At 38.9% G+C, this 17,874-nt stretch overlaps 1 protein-coding gene across 4 annotated transcripts in view; it reads left to right on the top strand.

Annotated features, from left to right (window-relative positions):
* The window catches only part of LOC139749616 (clusterin-associated protein 1-like), a 32,671-nt gene extending 18,582 nt beyond the window's left edge, over positions 1–14,089 (top strand). For 3 of the 4 annotated variants that reach the window (XM_071663749.1, XM_071663748.1, XM_071663747.1), the window contains exons 2-5: positions 61–258; positions 3,492–3,688; positions 10,367–10,552; positions 13,872–14,089. In XM_071663749.1, the coding sequence (XP_071519850.1) occupies positions 237–258; positions 3,492–3,688; positions 10,367–10,552; positions 13,872–14,003 (537 nt within the window). In that variant the 5' untranslated portion in view covers positions 61–236 and the 3' untranslated portion in view covers positions 14,004–14,089. Of the gene's footprint in view, positions 1–60; positions 259–3,491; positions 3,689–5,881; positions 6,122–10,366; positions 10,553–13,871 lie in introns of all 4 variants that reach the window. The other variant, XR_011712999.1, reaches the window with a different exon arrangement.
* Positions 14,090–17,874: the final 3,785 nt, after the last annotated feature.

Consider the following 17,874-nt stretch of genomic DNA (forward strand, 5'->3'; position numbering starts at 1 on the left):
GATTCTTAATGTTTTTTTTTATGTGTTTTCAGTCTTAACATTTTTTTAATATGTTTTCAGTCACATACGGAGCAGTTATCTCAGCCAGCATTAGAATAGTAAGATGTAAAAGGGATCCCACCAGAAGTCAAGAAGGAAATGAAGTAAATGCTGACTCCCTACACGTACAAGAGACAGAGTTCATTGACGCTGACTGAGAATAGCACAAGATTTTCATATTACCATAAGATCTAACTATGTCTTTTCGTGAAATTAGAAGTAAGGATCCTGTTCATCATGTCTGTTTCTTTACTGTACATCTTTTTATAGAAGGTTTTTTTCTTGAGTTTAGAATAATAGTCTTCTGAGAGTAACTCTCAAAATGTTAGCTGAAAAATTCTGCAAGCTGCTTGATTTTCTGTCTGAGTAATTACCTTTTTTCGAGTTTTTTGATCTGCATGAAATATGTTTTAAATAACAGATCACTCATAATCATACTTGTGTTAACAACAATGGTGTGTTCAGTACTGCAGGTAATTAAGGACACAAGTGTTTTGGAGGCATCTTTGTGTATTAAGTGAAGCTGGACTTATATTTTGTCTTTGTACATGTGGTTGCTCATACTGTGTACTTGTTATGGGGAAATATTCAGACACTGAAAGTCTTGAGTAGGCTTGCTGGCTGTGTTATTGTTTCAGCTCTGTCCAGTACTTTACTACTCCATGTCACATTCTGATACCTCATGATGGCCTAGCAAAACCATGCCGACTGAGAGAGACTTCCTTAAGCTTAGGTACTCTGCTAAGTCACCTTAGGTGATCGTATTGTGTAAAGAATTTGACAAGGTCATCTGCTGTTCATCAGCACACTGGCACTAGAGTTTGTTCCTTTAACAGTTTGTTGTCTAGCTGTGTTGAAAGAGGACTTTGTTGCTGTCATGAGTTATCTAATTTTGATTTTTTTTTCATTAGTTTTCATGAACTTGCCATTGCTTTTGGTATCTATATCACTGCCATGTGTTGAGGTTCATAATATCATTGGTTTAGGAAAGCAAACACACAAGACTATTTAGATGACAAGCAGAACCATTAATTTTTTTCCACACAACATGGAAAGTTTATATTCTCATATGTGCAATATTCTCCCCCACACTGAGGTATCATTTCTTTGTTTTAGAACACAGTTAAAGTAATGAGCACACGTCTCTTTACTAAGCATGCACAAAAGACTGCTGGTTGGAAGGTTAATTTTTCATATTCCAGTTACTGGCCACAAGATGAGAAATATGGACAATGACTATAAGTAAATTTGTACATGTCATTGTTCATGGTATAGGCTGTATAAACAAACCTTGACTAATAATGGAAAAGTATTTGTGATGCCACATGCAGGAAAGCCTAAATCAGATAAAAAAAGAAAGCTTCAATTTGTATTTGGAAAGCTACTTTGTTTGTTGTTGTGCAACATGTCTTACATAAGGACAGATTTCTGTACCTTTTTTCAAACTGCATACCAAGGTTAACATTCATAAACTCCATCTCATGTCTAAGTAGGCCTCCTACCACCACCCGCACATCACACAGACAGTGTTCACCACTCCATTCAATCTTTCCTCCTCCCTTGCCAAATCTCCTCCTTCCTCCCCTACTATGCAGCAAGGTACACAGCTTGACAACCCAAGACACTTATGATGGCACTTCGTCATGGCAACACAAAGATAGATAAATTATTTATTTTTAATTTTTTATTCTTGTACATGCATATTTCAGATTCTATGAGAATGTAATGTTTTTAAGAGATTTGAATTTTGTGTTTTTTGTGCCCAGTGGTAGGGAGGTTAATTGATGGTCCCAGTTTTAGGGTTGACTCATCCAGAGTGGTCATGAGTACTTCCCCTCCCCTTTTGTGGCTTGGAGAAACAAATAACTGAAATAAAAGATTTTGCAAAGTAACTTTTAGAAAATGTAAAATACACCGTAACAACTATGAAACAATGCAAGAAAAATATACTTCTTATATCCTGTGGCAACAGTCACAAATTCATTCAAAGAGGGGTTGATGGTATTGTGCAATTGTGTACAATCCAACCATTGGCACAAAATAGCATGTCTTGAGACCCATAGAGATCCTATTACATGTGTATAGTAGTGATCTATCTGTCTGTACCTCTGATGCCTGTTCCCTCTGTGAACTCCCATCAAGTGGAAGGCCATGGCAAAAGAGTCTCTACTTATCCCTGTCCTTACATGCTTCCCTCACATACTCTATTCCATGCATTCTTCTGCCATTTTTCTCCCTTCAGTATTCTTCCACTCTATTTCTTCATATCACAGGTGGTATTCCTCTCACATCAACCCAGTGTGCTACCAGGAATATAAGATATACCTAGATATATATGAAACAAAACAAAAACAGTAAAATCAACTCACTGTATTGCCAGTCCCAACTTGTGGTAGAGGGGAGGAAACATTTGCTCAGCAAAATATATGGTAATCTTGTCATATCAGAAATTGTATAATCTTTGTTAATCTTTAAATTTCAGAAGCTTATTTTGAGATGTATTTTTTCCCTTGGGTTGGATCATCCTATGAGCCTTGGCAAAATCTCCAGGATCTTTGACAATTTAGCAGCATCTTGTGATAGGTAAATGACTCTCACCCATCATTAATCCCTTATAGGTAAATGACTCTCACCCATCATTAATCCCTTATAGGTAAATGACTCTCACCCATCATCAATTCCTTATTTAGTGCTAGTGGTGTGCTGGATCAGCCAGGATCCGCCCACCAACCATTCGGCAACCTTTTCATGGCCCTGATGTCATTATACTGGTCTTCAGGTTACTGGCATGCCTCATTATTTTCAGGATCTCAGACTTGTGAGGATGTTTTCCATGCTAGCATAGATGTGTATCCTTTTCTTACTTGTTTAGGGTATGGTATATTTATGTACTTTTGAATTGTTTTATATGACTTATAAACTTTATTGATGTAATTATATATTCAGGTTGTAAGCTTTTTCTGATAAGAGATGGATAGATGCAATGAAAGAATTGATTAGGACTGGGGGTATTTCAGATGAGGATAGTAGAGGAATGATTGATTATTATTGAGTATTATGTGATGTAATGGGATTTGAGTGGAGATGTTGGTCTCATTTGACAAATGACTTTTTTGTGCTTTGTGAAGAGGTAAGTGTAGAAATTCATGTTCCACTTTAATACCTTTTGTATATGTTGAGGCTGTGTGAATGATTTCAAGAGGTTGTATGCACCAGATGAACCCCATGGAATTGAGAGTTGAACAAGGATGATAGACACAGAACAAGGATGATAGACACATTAGATAGATAGAAAGGACATCAGAATGTAGACATTTCAAAAAGAATATTAAGGGCAGTATATGTAAACAGAGCAGGTAAGTATAATTACAGTATATTTTACCTGTTGTATAGTGAAAGTTTCTGGAGGCCATAATATAATGTAATAAATATTTGGTTCTTGATGCTTGCAGATCTAGTGGAACATCTGAGACTACTTGGTTTTTCAAGGTTGGTGTCCTTAGAGAACTTCTCATCACCCAACTTTCAACTTGTGAGTGAAATTCTCACTTGGACAATGATGACGGTGGATAGTGATTATGATCTTCCTACCAACATTGACTCAGAACAGGACCGTGTCATTATGGTCCGCTTGGCTGCAATATTTTTTGTAGGTACTGAGCTTTTTAAGTTATTTAATGTTTCACAGATATGAATTTGATTGAATTCATACATCAACAGTTGAAAGAATGGAGGGCACCTTTTATATTGAAAGGGAACACAGTCAGGAACTAAGTTTGACTAAAGATTTTCTTGAATTGCTCAGTGTTTAGTGTCCATTGAAATAAATTGCCATGGTCGTTCACTGAAAAACTACTTCAAAAGCAAACATTTCTGTCCTCTTCAAGCAACTGAAAACTAGACTGAGATTATACTGAGAACCCAGCAGAAACAAGATGAGATAAATCTCATTTCAGTCTTAGGTACCAAAATCTTTTCAAGATGAAAAGCTAATCATAGTACAGTAAGTGATTGTCACCTTACCTAATGATAGTAGCACTGACAAACTATTATACTAAGGGGAAAGTGTAGAATTGAATAGCTTTGAGCCTTTTTGGAGAAATGAAGACTGAAAGTGATGTTCATGATAGAAGCAAAGTTATGTATAATGCTCAGGCCAACACTGATTTTCACAAGTTCATTTAAGTGAGACTATATGTGTCCTCCTGTAATATAAGTCCCTTGAAAAGATTCTGTATGTGTCCTCCTGTAATATAAGTCCCTTGGAAAGATTCTTTTGTTGTCATTCTTCATGTGTGGCTTGAGCTCTAAATTTGGAAAACTGAGATAGCAGTACATGGTACCAGCAAAGTGGCCACACCGTCACATACGTTTATTTTGTCAGCAGTTCTTTCTGTGAGTTGTAAGAGGTTATACATTGTAATTTCTTTTTTTATTAATTGGTAATGTTAAGTTCAAAATTACTGTTTACCTACATGTGGGTTGTTGTAGCTAATACCAGATCAAATTCATTGCAAGAAGTGAGCATCTGTGTAGATGTAAAGGAGAACAAAAGAATACCACAACATATATTTAGCTATATAAAGGGAAAGTTATGATTAAGAATGATCAAACATATCTGGGGGATGGAATGAAACACATCCTTACTCCACTTCAATATCTACTTGAGATAAACACCAGAGATAGTGCTTTCCAAATGCCAATATCTCACAAGTAATGCTTTTCATTTCATCCTCCTATAAGAACATAAGTAATAGAAACCATTAAAGCTGACAGCAGATGATGTTTAGTGAAACTTTGTAAGCATACTGCTTGTGGCTAAGTCTACACAGTGATTTGCAGTTTCTTATTTTTAAATCATTTTAATTGATGTGAATAAACTTATCCCAATTAAATTGTTAAGTTTTAACTTGTGATTTGCAAGTTTTTTTGGTCAGATAAGATCAGTATTTTTTACCAGTCAAGAAGTTAATCAAGCTTGATTGTATATATTTCATAAGTTCATTGTGATTATTGTGATTAGTGAAGTATGGTTAAATGCTAATTTTCGAAAAATTTCATTTCAATATCTTAATGATGGCAAAAATAGCGGCCATCACCTCTGATACATCAGCGCTTGCAGTCTGCTGACATGAGTGCTTCATGTGGCCAATATCTAGCATTCATTCTGACTTACCATCTTTAGCTCAGATTCTTGTTTGTTCTTGTCTCATGGTGTGGTAAAAAGGAAACATCAACTACGTCTAAGTTTGTTAATTATGAAATATTTCCTAAGGCACACTCAGTTACAGATGAAGCATTAAGCAGATCCTGCTATGTTGGGTAGCATTATCTTTTTGAAATGGTCATATATGGAAAGTGTCCTTTTAAGGTGTTTAGGACACTCATAATCTTGTAAGTTGGTTCTGTCAAAGATATGTATCACAGAGTGAGTAGAATTTTTATACTGTATAAGGGTGACAAAGACACTTCATAATTGTAACACATATTTGTAAGACAATATTTGTTTCTGTAGGCATTCAGCATTCATATTTGGCTGCAGTTTCTTTTTCTTTTTTTTAAATGATGGGGTACTTCAATTGTTGACTGTGTCCTACACCTCCATGGCAGTGATTCATTCTCATATTTGAATTTTCACTATAATGCATTAATTTTGATAACTCTTTTTTGCAAAATCTTTTTTCATATGCTTCATGTTTTTCCCTGATGATTCTGTCACCAATAGAGTATTTTGTCCTTTCTTATAGCTTCACTAAGAAAATTTCTGTGTTTGTCATTTTCATTGATGCCTCTAGGTCTATTTTTTCTCTTCTTCTGTCAGTTCCTTTTGTCTCTTCCTCAGTCTCTGCCATGGAAAACTCAGTACACCCTGCCAGCCATTACGTTGAGAAGGCTGATCAGGTCCTATCCTGAAACTTTGGATTGGATGATATCCCTTTTGAGGAAAATTGCACATAGTATGTGAAAACACAGATGAATACTCATCTGTGTACACTGTGAGCTACAGGGGAACATGACTTTGTCGCATTCTTGTGGGCTGGCAGGAGGAGAGCCACTGTTGTAAACACCACAACAAATCAGGGTAAACTTATTATTATAATTGCAGATAAGCACACATTGGTCATGGTTATTTAATCACAGTTAACTAAGTTAATAATAAAGTATATAAGTGTATATATATATATATTATTTATTTATTTATTTTTATTTATTTTGCTTTGTTGCTGTCTCCTGCGTTAGCGAGGTAGCGCAAGGAAACAGACGAAAGAATGGCCCAGCTCACCCGCATACACATGTATATACATACACGTCCACACACGCAAATATACATACCTATACATCTCAATGTATACATCTATATACACACACAGACATATACATATATACACATGTACATAATTCATACTGTCTGCCTTTATTCATTCCCATCTCCACCTTGCCACACATGGAATAACAACCCCCTCCCCCCCTCATGTGTGCGAGGTAGCGCTAGGAAAAGACAAGACAACAAAGGCCCCATTCATTCACACTCAGTCTCTAGCTGTCATGTAATAATGCCCGAAACCACAGCTCCCTTTCCACATCCAGGCCCCACAGAACTTTCCATGTTTTACCCCAGACGTTTCACATGCCCTGGTTCAATCCATTGACAGCAGTCGACCCTGGTATACCACATCGTTCCAGGTCACTCTATTCCTTGCACACCTTTCACCCTCCTGCATGTTCAGGCCCCGATCACTCAAAATCTTTTTCACTCCATCTTTCCACCTCCAATTTGGTCTCCCACTTCTCCTCATTCCCTCCACCTCTGACACATATACATATGTCCTCTTAGTCACTCTTTCCTCACTCATTCTCTCCATGTGACCAAACCATTTCAAAACACCCTCTTCTGCTCTCTCAACCACACTCTTTTTATTTCCACACATCTCTCTTACCCTTACATTACTTACTCAATCAAACCACCTCACACCACATATTGTCCTCAAACATCTCATTTCCAGCACATCCACCCTCCTGCGCACAACTCTATCCATAGCCCACGCCTCGCAACCATACAACATTGTTGGAACCACTATTCCTTCAAACCTACCCATTTTTGCTTTCCGAGATAATGTTCTCGACTTCCAAACATTCTTCAAGGCTCCCAGAATTTTCGCCCCCTCCCCCACCCTATGATTCACTTTCACATCCATGGTTCCATCCGCTGCCAAATCCACTCTCAGATATCTAAAACATTTCACTTTCTCCAGTTTTTCTCCATTCAAACTTACCTCCCAATTGACTTGACCCTCAACCCTACTGTACCTAATAACCTTGCTCTTATTCACATTTACTCTCAACTTTCTTCTTTCGCACACTTTACAAAACTCAGTCACCAGCTTCTGCAGTTTCTCACATGAATCAGCCACCAGCGCTGTATCATCAGCGAACAACAACTGACTCACTTCCCAAGCTCTCTCATCCACAACAGACTGCATACTTGCCCCTCTTTCCAAAACTCTTGCATTCACCTTTATAACAACCCCATCCATAAACAAATTAAACAACCATGGAGACATCATACACCCCTGCCACAATCACTTTCCTCTCTTCCTACACATACACATGCCTTACATCCTCGATAAAAACTTTTCACTGCTTCTAATAACTTGCCATGCACACCATATATTCTTAATACCTTCCACAGAGCATCTCTATCAACTCTATCATATGCCTTCTCCAGATCCATAAATGCTACATACAAATCCATTTGTTTTTCTAAGTATATCTCACATACATTCTTCAAAGCAAACACCTGATCCACACATCCTCTACCACTTCTGAAACCACACTGCTCTTCCTCAATCTGATGCTCTGTACATGCCTTCACCCTCTCAATCAATACCCTCCCATATAATTTCCCAGGAATACTCAACAAACTTATACCTCTGTAATTTGAGCACTCACTCTTATCTCCTTTGCTTTTGTACAATGGCACTATGTAAGCATTCCGCCAATCCTCAGGCACCTCACCATGAATCATACATACATTAAATAACCTTACCAACCAGTCAACAGTACAGTCACCCCCTTTTTTAATAAATTCCACTGCAATACCATCCAAACCCACTGCCTTGCCGGCTTTCATCTTCCGCAAAGCTTTTACTACCTCTTCTCTATTTACCAAATCATTTTCCCTAACCCTCTCACTTTGCACACCACAGAGCTTTCCATGGTTTACCCCACACGCTTCACATGCCCTGGTTCAATCCATTGACAGCACGTCGACCCCGGTATACCACATCGTTCCAAGTCACTCTATTCCTTGCACACCTTTCACCCTCCTGCTTGTTCAGGCCCCGATCGCTCAAAATCTTTGTCACTCCATCTTTCCACCTCCAATTTGGTCTCCCACTTCTCCTTGTTCCCTCCACCTCTGACACATATATCCTTTTTGTCAATCTTTCCTCACTCATTCTCGCCATGTGACCAAACCATTTCAAAACACCCTCTTCTGCTTTCTCAACCACACTCTTTTTAGTACCACACATCTCTCTTACCCTTTCATTACTTACTCGATCAAATCACCTCACACCACATATTGTCCTCAAACATCTCATTTCCAGCACATCCACCCTCCTGCGCACAACTCTATATATAGCCCACACCTCGCAACCATATAACATACCCATTTTTGCTTTCCAAGATATGGAAATGAGATGTTTGAGGACAATATGTGGTATGAGGTTGTTTGATGGAGTAAGTAATGAAAGGGTAAGAGAGATGTTTGGTAATAAAAAGAGTGTGGTTGAGAGAGCAGAGGAGGGTGTTTTGAAATGGTTTGGTCACATGGAGAGAATGAGTAAGGACAGATTGACAAAGAGGATATATGTGTCAGAGGTGGAGGGAACGAGAAGTGGGAGACCAAATTGGAGATGGAAAGATGGAGTGAAAAAGATTTTGAGTGATTGGGGCCTGAACATGCAGGAGGGTGAAAGGCGTGCAAGGAATAGAGTGAATTGGAATGATGGTGCATATCGGGGTCGACGTGCTGTCAGTGGATTGAATCAGGGCATGTGAAACGTCTAGGGTAAACCATGGAAAGTTTTGTAGGGCCTGAATGTGGAAATTGAGCTGTGGTTTCGGTGCATTATACATGAGAGCTAGAGACTGAGTGTGAATGAATGTGACCTTTGTTGTCTTTTCCTGGCGCAACCTCACGCATATGTGTGGGGAGGGGGTTGTCATTTCATGTGTGGCGGGGTGGCAACAGGAATGAATAAGGGCAGACAGTATGAATTATGTACATGTGTATACATGTATATGTCTGTGTGTGTATATGTATGTATACGTTGAGATGTATAGGTATTTATATGTGCTGTGTGTGGACATGTATGTATATACATGTATATGTGGGTGGGTTGGCCCATTCTTTTGTCTGTTTCCTTGCGCTACCTCGCTAACGCAGGAGACAGCGACAAAGTATAATTGAAGAATAATAATGAAAATAAGGATGCATATACTAATTTAACAGTATACATTGTATCATGTTATTATTAGGAAGTTAATGACTAGTCTTTTGTAGAAAACACAATAAGGTGATTGCTTGTGTTGCACATGTCTGTTGAAGTCCCCTTCACACTCATCATTATGCATCATTATCTGCACCTTTTTTTTGTGTAATTTCTTTGGTTCTCCCAATATCTATGGCTGCTTATCTCACTCTTACCTGTTTTTCTCAAGGTACTTCTCTATCTCAGAAGTTCATTGTTTGTTATGTTGATTTTTTTTTCTCTGTTCTGTGTATTTACCTCAACTGATTTCATAATAATTCTTTCTCCTTTAAGGTTCATCCTATTTGAGTGTCCCCTTTCTGAATTTTGCATCTTGTTTATTATAGCATTCCTCTCTGGTTCTTGTACACTGTATTATCTAGTTTTTCTCCCAAATTCACTTTTCACATGTGTAAATAAAACTGGGCTATATTTTGTTGCTGTCAGAATCACCCACTTCATAATGTTTCACTGGATTGTCTTTGTTGAATACTATAATTTACAAAGTATTTACATATTTTTAATTTTTCTCAATATCTTGCTTTCAGTGTGAGACTTCATTTTAGATTGTGGAATTCGTTTGTCTTTTTTGTTCATTCATATATTTAAGACAGTTTCTTTTTGAACACCACACCCTGTTTTCATTTGGTCTTTTATATAGTTGTCTTTTACACAATCTAATGGTTTCGTTAGAGCTTGCAGTTCTTCGACCAATTTTCATGGGCATATTGACTTTTATTTGATATTTTAAACTGAATCCTTTGCACTACAATATTCCCCTCTCTTGACAGTATCAAAAACTGGGAGTTCGTTTGAATACTGTAAAGCTGTATGGTGCAGACAAGTTAGCAGTGCAGGAACTGCTGAAAATTACAAAGAGCCTTTGTGAAGCCACACAGTTAGCTGTATACCCAGCAGTGGTCAGTGAGGAGGCACTTCCAGTACAAACTGATTTCTCAGCTGCTGTGTCTGTCAAGGTGAGTTTTGGAACTGGTTGTGTCAGCTGTCCTGGGTTACTGTAATGTAATGTAATCTACCACCAGTGCCATGTCATCAGCAAACAACAACTGGCTCACTTTCTTGTATTTCTAAAGCCCATCTGTAGGTGGCAGCACTTCCAGTTTAGTTTTTCAGCCCAGCAGGGTACAGAATTGTCTTACCCAGAACTGCATGAACACATAGATAGCTGCTGTAGGAGTTTTGCAGGCTGATAATGGAGGGAAGGATTCTGTTTCTTCATGCTTTTGTTGAATGATGTCACTGAATTATAATAGATACTAATACTATTTTGTACATCTTGCCTGTGGAACCGGTTACTTTGATTATTCCTGTTCTTGTGATAGAACTTTGGTTTTATAATTCTGATGTATCAGCTGGCTTTGATTGCTCCATATTCATTCATTTTGAAAATGAATGTGGGTCTCATTCCTGATCAGCTATTTCCACATCTTTCTCATAATGTGTTTGGCTCATACTGAGCAAAATTAGTCATAAACACGAGTATATGAAACTTCAGGAGAGACAACATTTGGTAATGCAGTCAGACTCCCTTCACTCCCAGATTGGTTGGCAGCAACAAAGATCATGCAAATCAAATGATTTTTATAGCTTGGGTTAATTGATGTTGTTCTAAGATAGAGAGGCTGATCTGTTATTGTAACATAGAGAGGCTGATTGTAGATCTCAAACCTTGTATATACCACAAATGTGGAAGAGTCTGACATTAGGGTGAGGACAGTTTTGGTTTTAGTGGTTTTTCTTGCTATAGGTTCAGCCACTTGACAGATTATGTTCCCAGCACATGAATGTATGAAATTGTAGTGATCTGTAAGATGTGCAGAGTCATAGCAGTTGTCTCCTTAAACCATGGTCATCTTGCAGTGTATGTGAGAATTGCATCAATGCTAATGAGAGAAAGAAAGGAGTAAGCAAGTGAGCTATGGAACAGATCCCCTCAGATTTTATCAGTTTTACTCATTGATTACATGAATTAGGATCAAGAGGGCCACTTCCAAGAATAGTTAAACACATTGCATAGTAAACACTTCCTTTATATGCTGGATATAGTGCTACACATCTGTTGCTATGTTGACATGTGGTTATTGAAAAATAACTACCATGTATAGGTCTGATGGATAGTTAGTTTAAAGATGTTTTATCATTCTAGAGAGTAAAGTCTCAAAGGCTGTATTCATTTCATTGTCCATGCTGATGTACAAAATTATGTGAGTGTTAGTCTCCTTTGTTCAGTTTTAGTTATTTTAAGTGTCTCAACCAATTCAGCCAAAACATCTACCTCAATGAGAAAATAAGGTAACACTCCTAAAGATTTTTTTACATAATTAAGTGCAGTATTAGTATTTAATGTTCTGAGGATTTATAGGAATTCCTTGCATTACAGTATTTGGGTATAGATGAAGGCAGCAAGTATGAAGATGTACGTGTGTATATATGTATATGTCTTTGTATGTTTTGGTAAAGTGTGTGAAAGAAGAAAGCTGAGACTAAATGTGAATAAGAGCAAGGTTATGAGGTACAGTAGTATTGAGGGACAATTCAGTTGGGAGGTAAGTTTGAATGGAGAAAAACTGGAGGAAGTGAAGTGTTTTAGATATCTGGGAGTGGATTTGGCAGCGGATGGAACCATGGAAGCAGAAGTGAGTCACAGGATGGGGGAGAGGGCTAAAGTTCTGGGAGTGTTGAAAAATGTGTGGAAGGTGAAAACATTATCTCAGAAAGCAAAAATGGGTTTGTTTGAAGGAATTGTGGTTCCAGTAATGCTATATGGTTGTGAGGCTTAGGCTATAGATAGAGTTGTGTGGAGGAGGGTGGATGTGTTGGAAATGAGATGTTTGAGGACAATATGTGGTGTGAGGTGGTTTGATTGAGTAAATAATGAAAGAGTAAGAGAAATGTGTGGTAATAAGAGTGTGTTTGAGAGAACAGAAGAGGATGTTTTGAAATGGTTTGGTCACATGGAGAGAATGAGTGAGGAAAGATTGACCAAGAGGATATGTGTCAGAGGTGGAGGGAATGAGGAGAAGTGGGAGACCAAATTGGAGGTGGAAAGATGGAGTGAAAAAGATTTTGAGCAATCGGGCCTGAACATGCAGGAGGGTGAAAAGGGTGCAAGGAATAGAGTGAATTGGAACGATGTGGTATATCGGGTCGATGTGTTGTCAATGGATTAAACAAGGACATGTGAAGCATCTGGGGTAAACCATGGAAAGTTCTGTGGGGCCTGGATGTGGAAAGGGAGCTGTGGTTTCGGTGCATTGTACATGAGAGCTAGAGACTGAGTGTGAACGAATGTGACCTTTGTTGTCTTTTCCTAGCACTAACTCGAGCGCATGCGGGGGGAGGGGATCATCATTTCATGTGTGGCAGGTTGGCAACAGGAATGAATAAAGGCAGGCAGACAGTATGAATTATGTACATGTGTATATATGTATATGTGTGTATGTATATATATGTATATGTTGAAATGTATAGGTATGTATGTGTGCGTACGTGTATGTATATACATGCGTATGTGGGTGGATTGGGCCATTCTTTCATCTGTTTCCTTGCGCTATCTCACTAACGCGAGAGACAGCGACAAAGTATAATGAATATAATATAAATGTATATGTATGTATATGTTGAAATGTATATGTGAGTGTATGGGCATTTATGTATATATATGTGTATGTGAGTGGGTTGGGCCATTCCTCGTCTGTTTCCTTGCTCTACCTCGCTGACGCAGGAGATGGCGATTAAGTATAATGATAATGATGGTATTATTTATGCTATTCATACTGTAATTTAACAGATTTTTTTTCTTTTTGTTATAGGTAATCTTTATAAACTGGGTGAACTCTTGATACTGAGTTGGCATATATTTTTGATACAGTTCTTACATCAGTTTACTTGCAGTTCCTGTTCAAGTGTATAATGGTAGTTTCAAACACATTGCTCTTACTTGATGTATTGTGTAAACTGTTCAGATGTAAGTTCATTTATGAGGAACATGAATGTCATGCATAGAAAGAAATGGAGCACCTGTTATGTGTGTGAATAAACTATTTAGAGTTAGAAGAATGGTAGTTCATATTGTGAAGACAAATCAGAGTTGAAAACTGAATTTTTGCTGAAGTACAAATGAGGGGCCTTATTTAGATGATTACAGTTAGGGAATGTAATTTCAAGGTTGATTAGGGAAGAGAAGGATGATTCTTTATGTAAAATGGATGTGTGTTTTCAATCATTTTTGCATTTTTTGGACAGTAAGAAACAAAATGTCTTAAATTCTTTCAGGAATTACGTGAAGTTCGCCAGCTTGCTTCCAATATTGTTATGGATGCAGCCTCCCTCAGCAGTATCCTGCAGCGTGAAGTTGATGATAAGGTAGTTGTTTCCAAAAGACTTGTTATGGTAGAATTGATATGATGAATTTCTCACCAATGGACATGCCCCATGTGCATCTGAAATATCAGTTGCTTAATGCAGAGTTAAAACCCTATTGCATCCCGAGAATTGGGTATGTCCTTGAGAATTACCATCTTTGATCATCTTAACACATATGAAGCTTGCAGATGTTCATTCATAATGACAGGAAACCATACAGCAACTATCATCAGTCACTTTCTCCTTCATAGGTAGTGCAAGCCTATTGACTATAGTACACATTCTTCAGTGGCATTATTTCTTTCACTTTTGGCCTTTTAGAGGTGTCAGATCTATATCCTTGATATCATTGTGAATAGTTTTTGAGGACTAGTGCACATGGGAGATAGCACTTATGTTAGATGCCCTGATATTGTGGCAATTGTACACTTCTTCACTTTATGTTTTCTGCTTTTTTAAGCTTTTTCTTTGTGTTTCCCTTTTGTTATACTGGAATATTTCACTCTAGATGTATGGTGTATGGACCTGGATATTGATGGTCATACTTGAGTTCAGGTATTTTTTGAATGTTTTGCTTTCATGCTGATGATAACAGACTATTTCATGAATAGTTGGGGTAGTAGTTCATTTAGCTGAATAGTTTATTTTGACTGCAATTGTCCACCAGTCAACTTCTTCAATTTAGTCATTTTTATTGTTGTCTCTGGTTTGATTTTTGACAGTTGCATTGAGATTAGAGAGACAAAGGCAAATCCTAAGGGCTAAGGTCTCATGTCTTTGATTTTATACAGATGAACAATGAAGAGAAATGAGTTGAATGGTATTTACACAGAGTCTTTGTAATACTTCACAGAATAGAAAGAATGAGCATTGGTTCCTTTTGTGGCTGTTTGTGACATTGACATTAATGTGATAAAAGCAGAAAAGCAAATATGACAAAAGTAGAAGTACCCATAAACTTTATTTTTAACCATGTTATTGCACACAGCTAATCTAACGAGTACATAATTTTATATGTTAGTAATCCTAAGAAAATTTTTTTTGCCTCTTTCAGTTTGCATGTGTTACTACTAGATTGCTAATTGAATCAAGATAACCAAAGCCTATGATTATTCCTTATGTTTTTTTTTTTTTTTTGCCGCCGTCTCCCGCGTTTGCGAGGTAGCGCAAGGTAACATACGAAAGAAATGGCCCAACCCACCCCCATACACATGTATATACATACGTCCACACACGCAAATATACATACCTACACAGCTTTCCATGGTTTACACCAGACGCTTCACATGCCTTGATTCAATCCACTGACAGCACGTCAACCCCAGTATACCACATCGCTCCAATTCACTCTATTCCTTGCCCTCCTTTCACCCTCCTGCATGTTCAGGCCCCGATCACACAAAATCTTTTTCACTTCATCTTTCCACCTCCAATTTGGTCTCCCTCTTCTCCTCGTTCCCTCCACCTCCGACACATATATCCTCTTGGTCAATCTTTCCTCACTCATTCTCTCCATGTGCCCAAACCATTTCAAAACACCCTCTTCTGCTCTCTCAACCACGCTCTTTTTATTTCCACACATCTCTCTTACCCTTACGTTACTTACTCGATCAAACCACCTCACACCACACATTGTCCTCAAACATCTCATTTCCAGCACATCCATCCTCCTGCGCACAACTCTATCCATAGCCCACGCCTCGCAACCATACAACATTGTTGGAACCACTATTCCTTCAAACATACCCATTTTTGCTTTCCGAGATAATGTTCTCGACTTCCACACATTCTTCAAGGCTCCCAGAATTTTCGCCCCCTCCCCCACCCTATGATCCACTTCCGCTTCCATGGTTCCATCCGCTGCCAGATCCACTCCCAGATATCTAAAACACTTCACTTCCTCCAGTTTTTCTCCATTCAAACTCACCTCCCAATTGACTTGACCCCTCAACCCTACTGTACCTAATAACCTTGCTCTTATTCACATTTACTCTTAACTTTCTTCTTCCACACACTTTACCAAACTCAGTCACCAGCTTCTGCAGTTTCTCACATGAATCAGCCACCAGCGCTGTATCATCAGCGAACAACAACTGACTCACTTCCCAAGCTCTCTCATCCCCAACAGACTTCAGTGAAGGGCGCAAATGGGGAGGTGATAACAAGTAGTGGTGATGTGAGAAGGAGATGGAGTGAGTATTTTGAAGGTTTGTTGAATGTGTTTGATGATAGAGTGGCAGATATAGGGTGTTTTGGTCGAGGTGGTGTGCAAAGTGAGAGGGTTAGGGAAAATGATTTGGTAAACAGAGAAGAGGTAGTAAAAGCTTTGCGGAAGATGAAAGCCGGCAAGGCAGCAGGTTTGGATGGTATTGCAGTGGAATTTATTAAAAAAGGGGGTGACTGTATTGTTGACTGGTTGGTAAGGTTATTTAATGTATGTATGACTCACGGTGAGGTGCCTGAGGATTGGCGGAATGCGTGCATAGTGCCATTGTACAAAGGCAAAGGGGATAAGAGTGAGTGCTCAAATTACAGAGGTATAAGTTTGTTGAGTATTCCTGGTAAATTATATGGGAGGGTATTGATTGAGAGGGTGAAGGCATGTACAGAGCATCAGATTGGGGAAGAGCAGTGTGGTTTCAGAAGTGGTAGAGGATGTGTGGATCAGGTGTTTGCTTTGAAGAATGTATGTGAGAAATACTTAGAAAAGCAAATGGATTTGTATGTAGCATTTATGGATCTGGAGAAGGCATATGATAGAGTTGATAGAGATGCTCTGTGGAAGGTATTAAGAATATATGGTGTGGGAGGAAAGTTGTTAGAAGCAGTGAAAAGTTTTTATCGAGGATGTAAGGCATGTGTACGTGTAGGAAGAGAGGAAAGTGATTGGTTCTCAGTGAATGTAGGATTGCGGCAGGGGTGTGTGATGTCTCCATGGTTGTTTAATTTGTTTATGGATGAGGTTGTTAGGGAGGTAAATGCAAGAGTCTTGGAAAGAGGGGCAAGTATGAAGTCTGTTGGGGATGAGAGAGCTTGGGAGGTGAGTCAGTTGTTGTTCGCTGATGATACAGCGCTGGTGGCGGATTCATGTGAGAAACTGCAGAAGCTGGTGACGGAGTTTGGTAAAGTGTGTGGAAGAAGAAAGTTAAGAGTAAATGTGAATAAGAGCAAGGTTATTAGGTACAGTAGGGTTGAGGGTCAAGTCAATTGGGAGGTGAGTTTGAATGGTGAAAAACTGGAGGAAGTGAAGTGTTTTAGATATCTGGGAGTGGATCTGTCAGCGGATGGAACCATGGAAGCGGAAGTGAATCATAGGGTGGGGGAGGGGGCGAAAATTTTGGGAGCCTTGAAAAATGTGTGGAAGTCGAGAACATTATCCCGGAAAGCAAAAATGGGTATGTTTGAAGGAATAGTAGTTCCAACAATGTTGTATGGTTGCGAGGCGTGGGCTATGGATAGAGTTGTGCGCAGGAGGATGGATGTGCTGGAAATGAGATGTTTGAGGACAATGTGTGGTGTGAGGTGGTTTGATCGAGTAAGTAACGTAAGGGTAAGAGAGATGTGTGGAAATAAAAAGAGCGTGGTTGAGAGAGCAGAAGAGGGTGTTTTGAAATGGTTTGGGCACATGGAGAGAATGAGTGAGGAAAGATTGACCAAGAGGATATATGTGTCGGAGGTGGAGGGAACGAGGAGAAGAGGGAGACCAAATTGGAGGTGGAAAGATGGAGTGAAAAGGATTTTGTGTGATCGGGGCCTGAACATGCAGGAGGGTGAAAGGAGGGCAAGGAATAGAGTGAATTGGAGCGATGTGGTATACAGGGTTGACGTGCTGTCAGTGGATTGAATCAAGGCATGTGAAGCGTCCGGGGGAAACCATGGAAACTACCTCGCTGACGCAAGGGGTGGCGAGTAG

The sequence above is a fragment of the Panulirus ornatus genome, chromosome 7 (genome assembly GCF_036320965.1).
Source record: "Panulirus ornatus isolate Po-2019 chromosome 7, ASM3632096v1, whole genome shotgun sequence".
NCBI lineage: Eukaryota > Metazoa > Arthropoda > Malacostraca > Decapoda > Palinuridae > Panulirus > Panulirus ornatus.